Below are 16,299 nucleotides of genomic sequence, written 5' to 3' on the forward strand. Positions count from 1 at the left end.
GTCTTCCCCTGTTTTGGAGATACCTTATATTTTATTTATTTAATTTTTATAAAAATTTATTCATTTTAGAGAGAGAGAGAGCACATGGGGGGAGGAACAGAGGGAGAGGGAGAGAGAATCTCAAGCAGACTCCCTGCGGGGCTTGATCCTAGGACCCTGAGATCATTACCTGAGCTGAAATCAAGAGTCAGATGCTTCACCGACTGAACCACCCGGGCACCCTTGGGGATATCTTATATTTTAAACCACAAACCTTAATGTGTGTTAAGAATGATTACTCTATATATGTTACCTTGCATTGTTATGTAAATGCTGTGTATAATCAAGATATTTGTTAAAGAAGATAAACACGAATTTTAGTATTTTTTCTCTAATGACATTATAAAAAATTATTGCAAAATATTTAAATATTGAAAGCCCTAGTTCTGTGGGTTATTACTATCAAACATTCCAGATTTTTTTTTTTTCCTTGTTGTCTTGTGTAAGAGAAACTATGATATAGTGGTAAGGAGTTAGGCTCTGGAACCGAACTGATTGAGGAGTTCAAATGCTACCTTTATTGCTTACTAACTTGATGACCTAGGATGTATTACTTAACCTCTGTTTCCATGGATTTCTTCATCTGTAAAGTGGGGGTAATAATAGTTCATAATATGGATTAAATAATTTATGTAAAGCCCTTAGAACAGTGTCTGACAGTAGTAAGTACTATATATAGTATTGGCTGTTTCAGTACCTAGTGCATTAGAATACATTGGATATATTTATAGATTTTGATGATCATGTTGTCTCCAAGAATATCCTTTCAGGTTGTTAGCTTTCAATGCATTGTTTATCACTGAATGTTTTAGATTTTATTCAGCCTTTTAATGACTTTTTTATTGCTTGATAGAAGTGCTTAATTTCTCTTATAAAGAAGTGACACAATGTATTTAATATTTTGAAAGCTTTATATTTCATAACTGTTTAATAGTGCTATTTTATTATTGAAGACATGATGATTTTTCATTTTTGAATTCTTGGTTCATTCATTGTTTTCATTAATTCCTTCAGCTTAAAGTAAGAATAAAAAGAAACTCATGTTTCCAAAATCTTCTACCCAGAGAAAACATTTAAAAACTTTCTCTCTTTATATAAGCATTGGCTATAAACTGTAAGATTAAACTTTAACATTATTGGCTTAAAACCAGTAGGTCAGTTGAGGTGTAGTAGTTTTTCTTTATGAAATAATCAGCCAGTTATGTATTAATATTTATAAAAGCAGTTGCTATAAGATCACATATCTATTGATTTGATTTCCTGTATATCATACACTATTAAAAAAAAGAAAATTGTGGGGCACCTGGGTGGCTCAGTCAGTTAAGCGTCCTACTCTTGATTTCAGCTCAGTTCATGATCTCAGGGTCGTGGGATTATAGCTGGTGTCGGGCTCTGCATATTGGGCTTGGCACCTACTTAAGATTCTCTCTCTCCCTCTGACCCCCCCCCCCAAAAAAGATAAAAAGAAAAAGGAAAGAAAAAAATTGTGTAGTGGGGGGTAGGGATTCATCGTCTTGTGAGATGATGATTCTCAGTTTAATCCTCTCACCTGTCTAAATGGGTATTTTTGGTACACAGGAAAAAGGAAGAGTTAGTAGATAATAGTATATAAACCCTAACAGGGTTTTAAACAGTTTATAGATTTAAGTCCATCAAAAAAGAATAGCATGACCTACACATAGGAACTTCATTGTTTGTTACATGACACTGTATTTTTTAATATGGTTCTTTTTGTGGTAAGATTACTACATTAATAAAAATAGATCTTTACTCTGAGGAAACTATTATTGATGGTTCCCCATATGGGAAAACTATTTGGTTTGGGAACTTACCGATACTTTACTTCTCTTTTTTGATCAAGTACTCCCTAGAGCAGGAGAGGCAAAGTTTACTGTAAAGGAGCCAGATAATAAATATTTGAGGCTTGGTGGGCCATGTGGTCATTGTCTCAACTACTCAGCTGTGCCCTTGTAGCAGAAAGCAGGCATAGACAGTACACAAATGAAGGGGCTTGACTGTGTTCCAGTAAAATTTATTTATGAAAATAGATTCAGAGTGAAGGAAGGAATTTCACCCATAGGCTGACCACTGTAATAGAATATGAATTTTACTTCCTGTGGTCTTTTTGATTAAAAATCTCAGGTGGAATTTATTTTCTGTTTCAACAAATCTTTTAATTTAGGCTAGGTGACTTAAATGTTAGTGTTTAGTTGACAGAATCTGTATTAGCTTTTTAAATCATGATTTTTAAAATTCTAATTTGAAAAAAGTAGAAATGACTAGATTTTGGAGTAGGAAAGAACTAAGTTTGTACTTAATTGTACCTAATTGCTTTGTGACTGTGAACAAATTATTTCACATTTCAGAGCTTCAATTTCCTTGTTTATAGAAGAGGAATAATGATAGATAGCTTCATGTGGTTATGTGAATTTTTCATTTAGCTATCTTTTCATCAGTTCAATTTAGCAAGATTATTTTCATCATTAATGTGTCTCCTTCAGAATCAAGGAGAGAACGAACAATACAGAGAATGAGCACCTCTACTCTTGTCATACCGAGTCCTCGAATTTCAAAATGCTTTTAACATTTATGTCAGATAGTTTTTATGACATTTTTGCACTTTTGTTAGTGCTTCAATTTTTAGTTTTTAAAAAAATTCTTAGATTATGGTATGTAAAAATATAAAGTAAAATTTTGATCTTTATCAATGGAAGCCTGCTGCAGAATTGGCTAGATTTACAAGAGACATTATTAGACTTACATTATCTTCTCTAACTGACAGCCTATAGAGGAAGCAGATTATTTGTAAATGGTTCCTATTATATGCTCAATAAAATCTTTGACAGGAAGTTGGTATTCTCACTAGGCAGATGTTAGCATACTGAAATGATATTTGTTCATTTTTATAAGGAAATCTTGCTTGGAATGAGAAAACAATCTTTAGACACATAATTCTAAGTATAAGATATCTTGTATATACTTGTATGAATTTTTTAACTAATATATGGGAACATAGTAACATACATCCTTTGTAACTTTGCAGCTCAGGGACACAATGAAAACGTTGAGTCTAGTAAAGATGCATAATTAGCACTGGCTTTCTCAGTATAAGGCTCAAATAATGCTCCAGCAAGATTTTTTTTTTTTTTTTTTTTTGGAGGGGTGTGTTGTTTTGACATGGGTAGGATAGGATATATGGCATTCTTCTTTTTTTTTTTTTAAGTTTTTATTTTAATTCTAATATAGTTAACATAGATTGTTTTAGTTTCAGGTATACAATATAGTGATTCAACACTTCTGTACATTACTCAGTGCTCATCATCAGTGTATTCTTAACCCCTATCACCTATTTCACCTATCCCCCCATCTACCTCCCCTCTGGTGACCATCAGTTCTCTATAGTTAACAGTCTCTTTCTTGGTTTGTCTTGCTCTTTTTTTTTTTTTTCCTTTGCTCATTTGTTTTGTTTCTTAAATTCCACATGTGAGTGAAATCATATGGTATTTGTCTTTCTATGACTGACTTACTTCGCTTAGCATTATACTCTCTAGCTCCATCCATGTTGTTGCAAATGCTAAGATTTCGTTCTTTTTATGGCTGAATAATAATATGCCATTATATATTATACTACATCTTCTTTCTCCATTCATGTATCAGTAGACACTTGGACTGCTTCCATAATTTGGCTTTTGTAAATAATGCTATAATAAACAGAGGGGTACATATATCCTTTTGAATTAGCGTTTTTGTATTTTTTTGGATAAATACCCAGTAGTGCGATTATTGAATTATAAGGTAGTTCTTTTTTTTTTTTTTTTAACTTTTTGAGGAACCTCCATATTGTTTTCCACAGTGGCTGCACCAGTTTGCATTACCACCAACAGTGCAAGAGGGTTCCTTTTTCTCCACATTGTTGCCAACACTTGTTATTTCTTGTGTTTTTGATTTTAGCCATTCTGAAATATGTGAGGTAATATCTCATTGTGATTTTGATTTGCATTTCCCTAATAAGGGGTGTATTGAGCATCTTTTTATGTGTCTGATGACCATCTGTATGTCTTCTTTGAAGAAATGTCTGTTCATGTCATCTGCCCATTTTTTAATTGGATGATTTGGTTTTTGAGTGTTGAATTAAGTTCTCTATATATTTTGGATACTAACCCTGTATTAGATACGACATTTGCAGATATCTTTTTCCGTTCAGTAGGTTGTCTTTTAGTTTTGTTGATTGTTTTCTTCGCTGTGCAGAAGCTTTTTATTTTGATGTAGTACCAATACAATTTATTTTTGCTTTTATTTCCCTCACCTCAGGAGCTATATCTAGAAAAATGTTGCTGTGGCAGATGTAGGAGAAATTACTGCCTGTGCCATCTTCTGGGATTTTTGTGGTTTTAGGTCTCACATTTAGGTCTTTAATCTATTTTGAATTCATTTTTGTGTATGGTATAAGGAAGCTGGCCAGCTTCATTGTTCTGGTATTGGTGTTTCCCAACACCATTTGTTGAAGAGAAATTGTGTATTCTTTCCTCCTTTGTTGAAGATTAATTGACCATATAATTGTGGGTTTATTTCTGGGTTTTCTATTCTGTTCTGTTGATCTGTGTCTGTTTTTTGTGCCAGTACCATACTGTTTTGATTACTGCAGCTTTGTAGTATATCTTGAAATCTGGAATTTTGATACCTCCAGTTTTGTTTTTCTTTTTCAAGATTGCTTTGGCTATTTGGGGTCTTTTGTGGTTCCATACAAATTTTAGGATTGTTCTAATTCTATGAAAAATATTGTTGGTATTTTGATAGGGATTGCATTAAATCTCTAGATTGCTTTGGGTAGTACAAACATTTTAACAATATTTTTTCTTCCAATCCATGAGCATGGACTGCCTTTCCATTTCTTTGTGTCATCTTCAATTTCTTTCATTAATGCTTGATAGTTTTCAGAGTACAGGTTTTTCTCACCTCTTTGGTTAAGTTTATTTTTAGGTATTTTATTATTTTGGTGCAATTGTGAATGGGATTGTTTTCTTAATTTCTCTTTTTGCTGCTTCATTATTAGTGTGTAGAAATAAAACGGGTTTCCATGTATTGATTTTGTATCCTGAAACTTTAATGAATTCATTTGTCAGTTCTAGGAGTTTTTTGGTGGAGTCTTTAGGGTTTTCTATATATAGCATCATGTCTGCAAACAATGAGAGTTTTACTTCTTCTTACCAATTTGGATGCCTTTTATTTCTTTTGTTGTCTGATTGCTGTGGCTAGGACTTCCAGTGCTATGTTGAATAAAAGTGGTGAGAGTAGACATCCTTGTCTTGTTCCTGGCCTTAGGAAAAGGCACTCATATTTTCCCATTGAACATGTTCACTGTGAGTTTTTACTATATGGCCTTTATTATGTTGAGGCATTTTCCCTCTCAGCCTACTTTGTTGAGGGTTTTTTGTCATGAATCGATGTTATACTTTGTCAGATCTTTTTCTGCATCTGTTGAAATGATCATATGGTATTTATCCTTTTTCTTATTGATGTGATGTATCACATTAATTGATTTGTGAATATTGAACCACCCTTGCATCCCAAGAATAAATCCCACTTGATTGTGATGAATGATTTTCTTAATGTATTGTTGGATTTGGTTTTGCTAGTATTTTGTTGAGGATTGTTGCATCTATGTTCATTAGAGATATTGGCCTGTAGTTCTCCTTTTTTGTGTCTTTATTTGGTTATGGTATCAGGAATGAATAGAATGAATGAATTTGGGGATTTCAAATAGAATGAATTTGGGAAGTTTTCCTTCTTGTACTTTTTGGAATAGTTTGAGAAGAATAGGTGTTAACTTCTCAAATGTTTGGTAGAATTCTCCTGTGAAGCTATCTGGTCCTGGACTTTTGTTTGTTGGGAGGTTTTTTTTAAATTATTATTGAGTCTGTTTCTTTACTGGTAATCTCAGTCTGTTCAAATTTTCTCTTTCTTCTTCAGTTTGGTAGGTTATATGTTTCCAGGAATTAACCATTATTTCCAATTTATTGGCATATAATTTTTCATACTATCTCTTACAATTGTTTGTATTTCTGTGGTGTTGGTTGTAATTTCTCTTCTTTCATTAGTGATTTTGTTTATATGAGTCCTCTTTTTTTTGTTGTTGTTGTTGAGTCTAGCTAGAGGTTTATCAGTTTTGTTGATCTTTTCAAAGAACCGGCTCTTGGTATTATTGGTCTGTTCTATTGGGTTTTTTAAGTTTCTGTATATATTCAATACTGCTTTAATCTTTATTATTTCCTTCCTTTTGCTGGTTTTGAGTTTTGTTGTTCTTTTTCTAGATTCTGTAACTGTAAGGTTAGGTTGTTTATTTGAGATTTTTCTTGTTTCTTGAAGTAGGCCTGTATTACTATAAACTTCCCTCTTAGGACTGCTTTTGCTGCATCCCAAAGATTTTGGACCATTGTATTTTCATTTTCATTTGTTTCCAGGTAATTTTTTTATTTCTTCTTTGATTTCTTGATTGACCCATTCATTGTTTAGTAGCATGTTATTTAACCTCCATGTATTTGTGCTCTTCCCAGATTTTTTTTGTGGTTGTTTTCTACTTTCATAGCGTTGTGGTCAAAAAAGATGCACGGTATGACTTCGATCTTTTTGAATTTGTTGAGACTTGTTTTATGGCCTAATATGTGATCTGTTTTGGAGAATGTTCCATGTGCACTTGAAAAGAATGTGTATTCCATTTTAGGGTGAAATGTTCTGAGTATATCTGTTAAATCCATCTGGTCCAGTGGGTCATTCAGAACACCTTTTCCTTGTTGATTTTTTGGTTGGATGATTTGTCTATTACCGTAAATGTTAATGTCCCTTACTATTACTGTATTACTACTGATTAATTCCTTTATGTTTGCTATTAACGGTTTTATGTATGGGGGTGCTCCCATGTTGGGTGTATAAATAATTACAATTGTTATATCTTGTTGGATTGTCCCTTTTATTATTATATAATGTCATTCTTTGTCTCTTGTTATAGTTTTTGCTTTAAAATCTCTTTTGTCTGATACAAGTATTGCTACCCCGGCTTTCTTTTGACGCTCATCTGTATGATAAACATTTCTCCATCCCTGCACTTCCAATCTGCAGGTGTTTTTAGGTCTGAAATGAGTCTCTCTTATAGGCAGCATGTAGGTGGGTCTTGTTTTTTTATTCACTTGGTTACCCTGTGTCTTTTGTTTGGAGTATTTAATTTATTTACATTCGAAGTAGTTACTGCTAGATAGATATTTATTGCCATTTTGTTACTTGTTTTGTGGTTGTTTTCATAGTTTTTCTCTTATCCTTTTCTTGCTCTCTTTCATGGTTTGCTGGCTTTTTTTTTTTTTTTTTAGTGATATACTTGTATTCCTTTCTCTTTATTCTTTGGGTATTACTGGTTTTTGATTTGTGGTTGGTATTAGGTTCGTATGTAACATCTTATGCAGGATATATGGTCTTCTTTGTTAAATTTTATGATCTTAGGTTTTAATGGTATAACCCAACAAACTTTGTGAAAGTTGTTTGTTTATTCATTTATTTTAATGGCAGAAGTTTAACACCCAAAGCAAACAGTGAAGCTAGGTTATATTGAGTAGCACAATTTGCAGTGATGTTACAATTGAGACATACAGTTTATGTTTTGACGAAACTAAAATTCACAACTGATATTAAGTACGTAACATTTACAGTAAAAATTTTAGAATCTCTGATTATTCTCTAGCTTTTATGTCATATTTGGTTTTTAGACATGGAAATCTTGGGGTACCTGGATGGCTCGGTTGGTTAAGCATCTGACCTCGGCTCAGATCATGATCTCAGAGTCCTGGGATTGAGTCCAGCGTCGGGCTTCCTGCTCAGTGGGGAGTCTGCTTCTCCCTCTGCCCCTCACCTGTGCTTGCTCTCTCTCTCTCCCTCGTGGGCATGCACACGCGCTCACTCACTCTTTCTCAAATAAAATCTTAAGAAAAGAAAGACATGGAAATCTCATAAGTTTATATACATACCTTTTTAGAGTATATGAACATGATCATACTTTTTCCTTTCTTCACTTTAAAGATATTTACTGGATGCCTACTGTATGCTGGGCACTTGTGCTAATAGGTTATGATGGTGAGCATTCTTAAAATCTATGATATGTACTATGAAGAAAAAATGAGTGCTTTGAGAACATAAAATAGGAATAGCCTTCATCTATCATTGTTTTTGCTGAGATATGGGGCTAGCCTTATGAGGAGGTCAGAAATCAACATCTGAGAAGAGTGGGGGATTTGAGATAGTTACAATGGTTAGTGAATTGAGAAACAGGATTTCCTGGCTGTGTTCAGGGAAAATTTTTTGTTTAATGAGTGTCATTCAACATTACCTTAAATATGTCAGATTTGGAGGAAAACAGCAAGAATGTGAGCTGTACTCATAGAATTCATGGTGACCCTATATTCTTTTAAGTAGTGGCATCAGTTTGCCAAGACCTAGTTCTACCCTGGATATGAAAGCAGGGACACTCACATATGGAGGTGGTATACATCTTTATGTAGTATATGATTTCACTTAACTTTTAATTTTCAGGGTTATTTATGTTGAGTAGGCCTGGTTTGTTTCTAATCAATGTTCTTTTTTCCCTCTGTTTAGGCAGGCAGAAGTCCTGAAGGCTGACATGACAGGTATTGGCTTGCTCACTTGTTTTTCACACTTATTTTATACCATTAAATTAAGGGAAGGGTCTCATTTTTCCTATATTACTTGTTCCACTGTCCTGGTTGTCAAAAGGAATGATAACTTACTATTTGTTTTTAATAATTATTGTTTTTGAACTTTGAATTCTTACGTAGATGATCAAGAATTTTATATAATCTGTGCTACATTGAATTAAATATTACCTAATTTAGTGCAGATAATCATTTAATTTTTATGAACTATTTATCATCAATTTAAGACATATAAAAAAGAATTCATATACCATATAACAAAAATACCTTAGGGTATTAAGTTCATGTCTTCCTGTTTATAATTCCCCAAACTTGAATAGTAAGTAGATCTTGAGGAAAGATATTTGTAGGAAAACTTTACTAAAAGTTCTTGAAATTGAGCGAGCTGCCTTGCCTCCTTTCTTTTCTCCCTTATCTTTTTTGTTTTGAATAAATATCCAAGGTGTTTTCGAAAGAATAACTGAAAGTCACTAGAAGGAGCAGGTGATTTTAACTTTCCAGAATTGGGAAATATATGACAATGACTGTGTAGTGATCACTGTGCTCTCTGTAGCAGCATATGCTGTCCTAAAATGTAAAAAGAGATATGTGAAAATGGATCTCATTCTAATTTTTGAGAACTTGAGTTCTGAAGTGAAATCCACAAAGAAGAGTTAAAGTATTAGAACCAGTATTCTTGCCAAAATTTACTATCAAAAAGAAATAGGGTCTTTAGGTGTCTTTTTCTCAATATTGCAGTTTAATGTTAATGTTGATATTGTTTTAAGGATTTATGGGTAATATCATTATCTCTTGTTCAAGGAAAAGAGGGGGAAAAAGCTAAAAGCACTTTTAACAGGTTTACTTAATATGGTATCTCAGTTCTTCCCATTGTTAATGTGACTGTCATCATCTTCCAGACTATGGATATCATTGTCAGCTACTGTATTATGCTTTTGTATTGTCCTGTCAGTCATAGAATGCATTATGTGACAAAAATTGTACGTGGAGCAATGTTAAACTAGCTCTACCTTTTACTTTACCCTCAGTAAGTAAGCTTAGAGTTTGGCTTTTATAAGGAACGTTTGACTGCCCAAGAACATTAACTAGGTAGGATATTAAGTAATTTAAATGATTGTCTGCTAGATCAGAGTTAATGATCTCTTATAATCCTTTCCCTGCCATCAATGAATCGAAACAAGATTGCATAAATCTATGAATCTGTTTATTTAGTCGTTAAAAACCTAATAAGGGACCAAGAAGCTGATACTACACCCTGTTTTTTTTGTAGCCAGCAAACTCTTGTGAGGATTAATTCAAATATCCAGGAGATTCTATCTGCAGACTTAAAGAAGAGTAAAGACTGTGCCATTGTGCTGCAGCAAAATACTAAATGTAACCAGAAGCCTAATTGAAAAGTCTGTTATTAAGTTCTATTGAGGCAGCTCGCTGTCAATTATTGCACTCATAAGCCTAGTAATCGGAAAAGCTAACGTGTCTTGTAGGACTCTGGCAGACAATATGGCCCCAGCTGGGTATTACATATAGTCATAGCCTGACTTCCTTTCATCTTGCACCCAGTCTCTCATTTGGTCTCTTGAGCAGTTTAATCAGTGTCTGCTATGAATTCTCATTTACGTTAAATGGCAAGTATGGATTGCTCACAGAATTTCTTGGCAAGCAATTTACCAATTATTAAAATAACCCTCACTTGTTTGGCTTTATTGGGTTGACATATAGAGAGTAGGAATAACAGCAGAATGTGCAAACGACTGCTGGATTGTGAGCAGACATGAAGATTCTGTAAGGACAGTTGAGAGAATGATTCAAAATAAAAAGAAAAAAGCTGCTTTGGACAAAGAGAGTTATGAGAGTAAACAGACCATCTTGGCAGTCTGTCATTTTAAATGGGGTGACTTCTGAGGCATATGATTCCTATGATATGAATACATAGAAGTCCAAACTAAAGCAAAGGGTGCACCATTCATTTTTTTAAGCTTTTTTCATGTCATGGTGTTATTTCAAAGCTAAAAGACAAATGCAGAAACATTTCGAACCAGATTTAGTCATTAGCCAAAAGGTGAAAGTCATTTGAAAATATACTAGTATAAAACTTCTGCAGCAATCTGTGGTATCTACTTAAAGCAGGTATTTGCTTTGGGAAATGGAGAGGGAAGGAGTCATTGGTGTGGTATAATGATTTTAACTATCTGTTTTTTCTTTCTGTCTACTGTTCTGTCTTTGTTTTGTTATTTAGATTCTAAGCTGGGTCCAGCCGAGGTCTGGACATCCAGGCAGGCTCTGCAGGACCTGTACCAGAAAATGCTAGTTACTGATTTGGAATATGCTTTAGACAAGAAAGTAGAACAGGATCTGTAAGTATTATCATTTGGGATGTCCCTGTAAGATCGAGTATCACCAAGACTTTAGGATAGAAAAGAACAATTTGGTTATTTCTTCTTAACCTATCTCAGAGTAAGCTCTTTCAATGAAAACAAAAATTCTAATGCTTGTGGGTATTTTTAACAAAATATTTAACCATTGGTATTACTTCAGAGAGTCTTGGGTGGCGAGAGGAGAAATGCTCGGAGTTGAATGTTTTTAAGGTCTTTAGGGCATATCATAAAAACAAACCTATATATATTTCAAGTACTAAGAGACAGTGTTTGGATTCTCTGTATGTGTTCAGTCCTGCATTTAAGCCATGACTAAAAAAAATTCAATAGTAAGCTTATCAAAATCTTCTTTGGTAAATGTGATTCTATAAATTTCTCCCAAAGGAAAATGTGTTTGCATTGTAAAGGAATTTCTTCCTTTTATAAAATACGGTATTTCCTTTCCCCCAACCCCACAATAAGACTAAAGAAAGATTTTGTATATTTAGGATATTCCACTTGTTCTTTCTATGAGAGGTGAAATGGCAGATGACCAGATTCCCAAGTGAGTAAATAAATGCCTTTTGTGGAGGACCTTGCCTTATAAATTAAAACAGGAATATTAGGCTGATGGAAAATTAAAAATCAGTTAAGAATATTCTGTTTAGTAATGGCCATTACCCTAAGTTGTGGTGGAAATTAGTTTTTCCTATTTTTTTACACCTTTGTTAGATACTTCATATGTTTAGGAGTTCTAGTAGTAAAAGAGCTTGATCACAGCCACTCAAAATCCATTTCCATGATATTAGGGTCAAGGATAAAATGTCATCAAAAATGCTGAGGGAGTGATTGTCCTCATAAACCATTAAAAACACCCAGTGCTCTTGAGTCTCAAAGTTGATGTTGATAAAGAATTAGGTACTTTCCAGGTAGGTTGTAGACCTTTTATCTGTGTTTGCTTCCTTAAATCAAGGCAGTAATACTCTCCCTCCTTCCTAGTTCCGTTTTCCCCCCTGTGGTTTCCAAGTTAAGGACTGGACTGTATTTCACCATAACTGAATTTAAAATGATTCTATATACAGCTTGATTAATGAAAGACATTTTATAATAGGATTTTGGTATGCTATATTTCAGCATTGTGTTTTTTCCTATTTTAAATAGCCAGAATTGAAATGTCGAAAAATGAGTTTATATTTCAGGCTCTCAAGAAAATATTAACCCCAAAAGAAATAAAAGTATTAAATAGAATTAGAACAGAGTGCTGTGGGAAGTAGATTTTATGGAAATAAGAGATATGGCTTAATATTTTCAAAAAGAATTTTCAAAAAGAATTATTTCTTCACATAATGTATGGCAATTCATTAATAGCTTACTTTTACTTTGGTCTTGCCACTATAGTTCTGATTTTGTACTGGGATTCCTAAATAGGCTGTAACTCTAGTAGTTCTAAAAGATTAATAACTGAAGCCACAATCTGATTATTCGAACATTGGTAAGTGTTAACTAAGGTCAGTTGGATTCTACAGCATGTCTAGTCTTGCTGAAAGAGGAGCATAAAGTTATTTAAATAATGAATAACTTTAATGCAGGTTTACTGTCTAGTGTGTTATAATTATAACAAACAGTTCTTTCTTGTTCTCAGGGGGACCAGTGTCTGCCCAGTGAGTCACTGCTATACCAAATAGAATTACATTTTGTTTTCAGCTGGAATCATGCCTTTAAGAATCAGATCACAACACTACAAGGCCAGGCAAAGAATCGAGCAAACCCGAATCGGAGTGAAGTTCAGGCAAACCTTTCTCTGTTCCTAGAGGCAGCTAGTGGCTTCTATACTCAGGTGAGTTCTGCATTGTATACCAATTCTTCTAGAATTAGTTGTGAATGTTCTTTGTATGTGTCTTGTTGTTCATATAAACACTTTTTGTTACCATTGTGTGGGCCATCCAGGAGTTGATCCCCTATAATCGCACATGAATAAAAATATCCCTAATTGTTTACCATAAGACCTTTTGAACAATAAAGATTCAACCAAAAAAGGGTGATGTTTTGGCTTGAAGGTTGGAGGTAGGATTGTGTGAATAGAAAAAGGGTAATGAGTAGAAAAACCATGTCTTAGTGAAATAGCAGAAGTAGTCAGTTATAAGTGGTATTAGAGCAAATTTAACAGCGGTGTTGTGTACTAGGCTAGAAATCGTCAAAATTGGTGATATCGAGTGATTTTTCATTGTATTATGTGTTCAGTAGGATTTATCTGGGACTTTAAATTCTATTAAATTACTTAAGAAATGGAATAGATTTTTCTCCATTTTAATAATAAGCTATTATTTATCATCCAAGAGACTTATCTTGTCCTCGGTTGCATCCCGCCATAATTTCTAAATCAGGCAAAGTAAAAGAATAAATAAATCTTCAGGGCGCCTTGGTGGCTCAGTCAGTTAAATGTCTGCCTTCGGCTCAGGTCATGATCTCAGGGTCCTGGGATCAAGCCCCACATAGGGCTTCCTGCTCAGCGAGGAGTCTGCTTCTCACTGTCTCTCCCTCCCCCTCACTCATTCTCTCTTTCTCTCTCTCAAATCAATAAATAAAATCTTTTTAAAAAAAGACAATCTTTCTGAACAGTGAGTTTTCTTTAAGCAGAATCTTTTAGAAAACTTCATCTCATCCATTTGTAGTAGCATTTGTAATTTAACAAAATGTGTATAAACTCTCATCTTAGAATGATAAGATGAGGTCTTGAAGATCTTGGGCTAATCTTTGGCCTTTCTCTCTATGTTGCTTCTTGATTATTGCTACCTGTATTTTGGCTCCATTTCGGTTATATCATTTCTTTGAACGAAGGAAAAGAAAAGACTGTGTTGGAAGTTATCCCATAGTTAGCCATCATCTTATAGAGATTATTTGTTTTACTTAGACTAAAACATTCTTCACAGTTCATTATTGAAAGAATTCAAGTATGGTTCTTATTCTCAAAATTCATTTTCAAATTGATGCCAACTTCTAACAGTAGAAGTCGATAATTCTGGAGGGAGAGGGATTGTGGTATGCCACTAACTAGTCCTTAAAGCAGATGTTGAAGATTAATTCATTCCACAAGTAGCTTTTAAAAGCCTACTATTTGTAAGGCACAATACAGATACTGAGGATATGGAGGGAAAAGAGTCTTTTCCTTTAAGGGAACAGCCAGTCTAAATGAAGAGATGGACACATTAATAGATACTCTTTTACTTTCTGATTATAAAATTAAAGCATACTAATTTCAAGAAATTTGGAAATTACACAAAAATAAAATTTTTTTAAATCTCCCATTCAGGATAAATTACTACTTTAGTATGTATATTCTTCTGGTGTTTTAGTAATTTTATACATAGTTGTACATATCCAGTCTTATATCTGCTTTATAAACATAATGTAAATTTTCCCTTGTCTTGTTAAACAGTTTGATAGACATCTTTGTGTATAAAGCATTTTCTCTAATACTGGATTATTTCATGGTGGCAATTCTTTACTGGATGATGAATTAAATCACTGGGTGAATGAAATTTTAAAACTGTTGATAAACGTTTTCCTAAAAGATTGTCATTTATATTTTTGTATTTCCATCAGCAGAGTGTGCAAGTGAATGTCTTGATGCGTGCTTGCCAGCATTAAGTGTTTTCAGTAAAAGTAAATGATTAAATGAATAACTCATTTTTAATAAATGAAAAATAATTTTTCATTTAAAACTTAATGTCTGGGTTGCTAGTGTTGAACTGCATTCATATTTTATTAGATACTTGTATTTTATATTAATCATTTATTTACTTTTCCTTTTCGTTGTTGGACACTATTTTTTCCATGGTGATTTGTCTGAGCTCTTTACACATGAAAGATATTAATTTTTTCTATGATTTTTGGCAAATATTTCCAGTTTCTTCTTTTGTTTTTTCATTTTATTTAGAGTTTCCTAACGTTACCAGGTTTGTTTGGGTTTTTTATTTGTTTGTTTGATTGTTTTTGTAATACAGTTTTTTCTTTGTCCGTAGATCAGTGAATATTTAATAAGGACAATAATATTTATATGTAAAGGAACAAATAGATATTATAATTTAAATTGTAAAATTTGAAAATAACACCAGTATCTTACAATAGAGTAATGATTAAATAAATTATGGCATATCTGTAAAATAGAAATTTATGAAACTCTTGTAAGTGATATTTATGGAGATTTTTTTAAGATGATGAAAAAATTATATTATTGAGTGGAAAATCATATAAAATTATATATACAGTTTGACTCAATATGTCAATTGAGGAGTCTCAGCTCAGTTAGAGTATTAACAAAAATGTCGTCCCTTCCTCCCTCCCTCCATCACTGCTTTCAGCTATGCTTTGTTGAGTTCCAGATTTCCATCATAACTTCTTAGAAAGATTCCATAACATTCTGGTTGCCTTTATGTTTTTGAAACATAGTCTAGTTTTAAAACTCCAGTCTCATTTCTGATTCAGATCTATTTTCCTTCCCCTCCCTCTGCAGTAGAAATTGCAATTGTGAACGAACACAGCTGAAGTAGGGGGAGCAGTAGGGACTCCAGGCAGCTGGCCCTGGTGGAGGGAGAGGGAAGGCATCCACATGTTGTGATACATTTTTATAATAGCCATTGGTTTGTCACCTTGAAACATGATTCTTGACCTTTTATAAGATGTAATATATATGTAACACATTTCCAAAGCTTTAATTGCACATTGATGAACCAAACCTGCAAGGAAAGAAAGCAAGAATCATTTTTATTGAGGGAGTGCAGTATTTGTATTAAAAAAAAAATTATGGGCAGGTGAATAATAAAATCATTCAAATTATTTTATAAGGAAAATATATGAGTAATTAATTTGAAATTTATTTTATTCAATTTTTATAGTCATTGATTTTCTCCAGCTGCTTTCCTTAGTCAGTGGTTGAGCAATAATAATAATTGTAGAATGAGCGTTAATAAACTTTTTCAGATATCAGCATTAATAGGACTTTTTACTTGTATTTTTATGTTGTTTTGGTTTGATCATTGAAACAGTTCATGGTGTCGCTAACTGTAATGTTTTGTACATTTTTCTTGATTACATGCAGTGTAGGTTAAGCCACCAGATTGAGGGAATAGCCTCAGTATAAAATAGCCAATAAAAATAGCCAAGTCCAGATCATTGTACAACCTTACAGGCCA

At 33.3% G+C, this 16,299-nt stretch overlaps 1 protein-coding gene across 6 annotated transcripts in view; it reads left to right on the forward strand.

Moving 5' to 3' along the window:
- Positions 1-16,299, forward strand: part of SMG7 (SMG7 nonsense mediated mRNA decay factor) — an 87,095-nt gene that overhangs the window by 40,616 nt on the left and 30,180 nt on the right. For 5 of the 6 annotated variants that reach the window (XM_045811438.2, XM_045811441.2, XM_045811440.2 and 2 more), the window contains 3 exons: positions 8,677-8,708; positions 10,990-11,107; positions 12,812-12,944. In XM_045811438.2, coding sequence (XP_045667394.1) covers positions 8,677-8,708; positions 10,990-11,107; positions 12,812-12,944 — 283 coding nt within the window. The remainder of the gene's footprint in view (positions 1-8,676; positions 8,709-10,989; positions 11,108-12,811; positions 12,945-16,299) is intronic. The other variant, XM_045811443.2, reaches the window with a different exon arrangement.

Source organism: Ursus americanus, chromosome 2 (genome assembly GCF_024610735.1).
Source record: "Ursus americanus isolate L20-20 chromosome 2, mUrsAme1.1.p, whole genome shotgun sequence".
NCBI lineage: Eukaryota > Metazoa > Chordata > Mammalia > Carnivora > Ursidae > Ursus > Ursus americanus.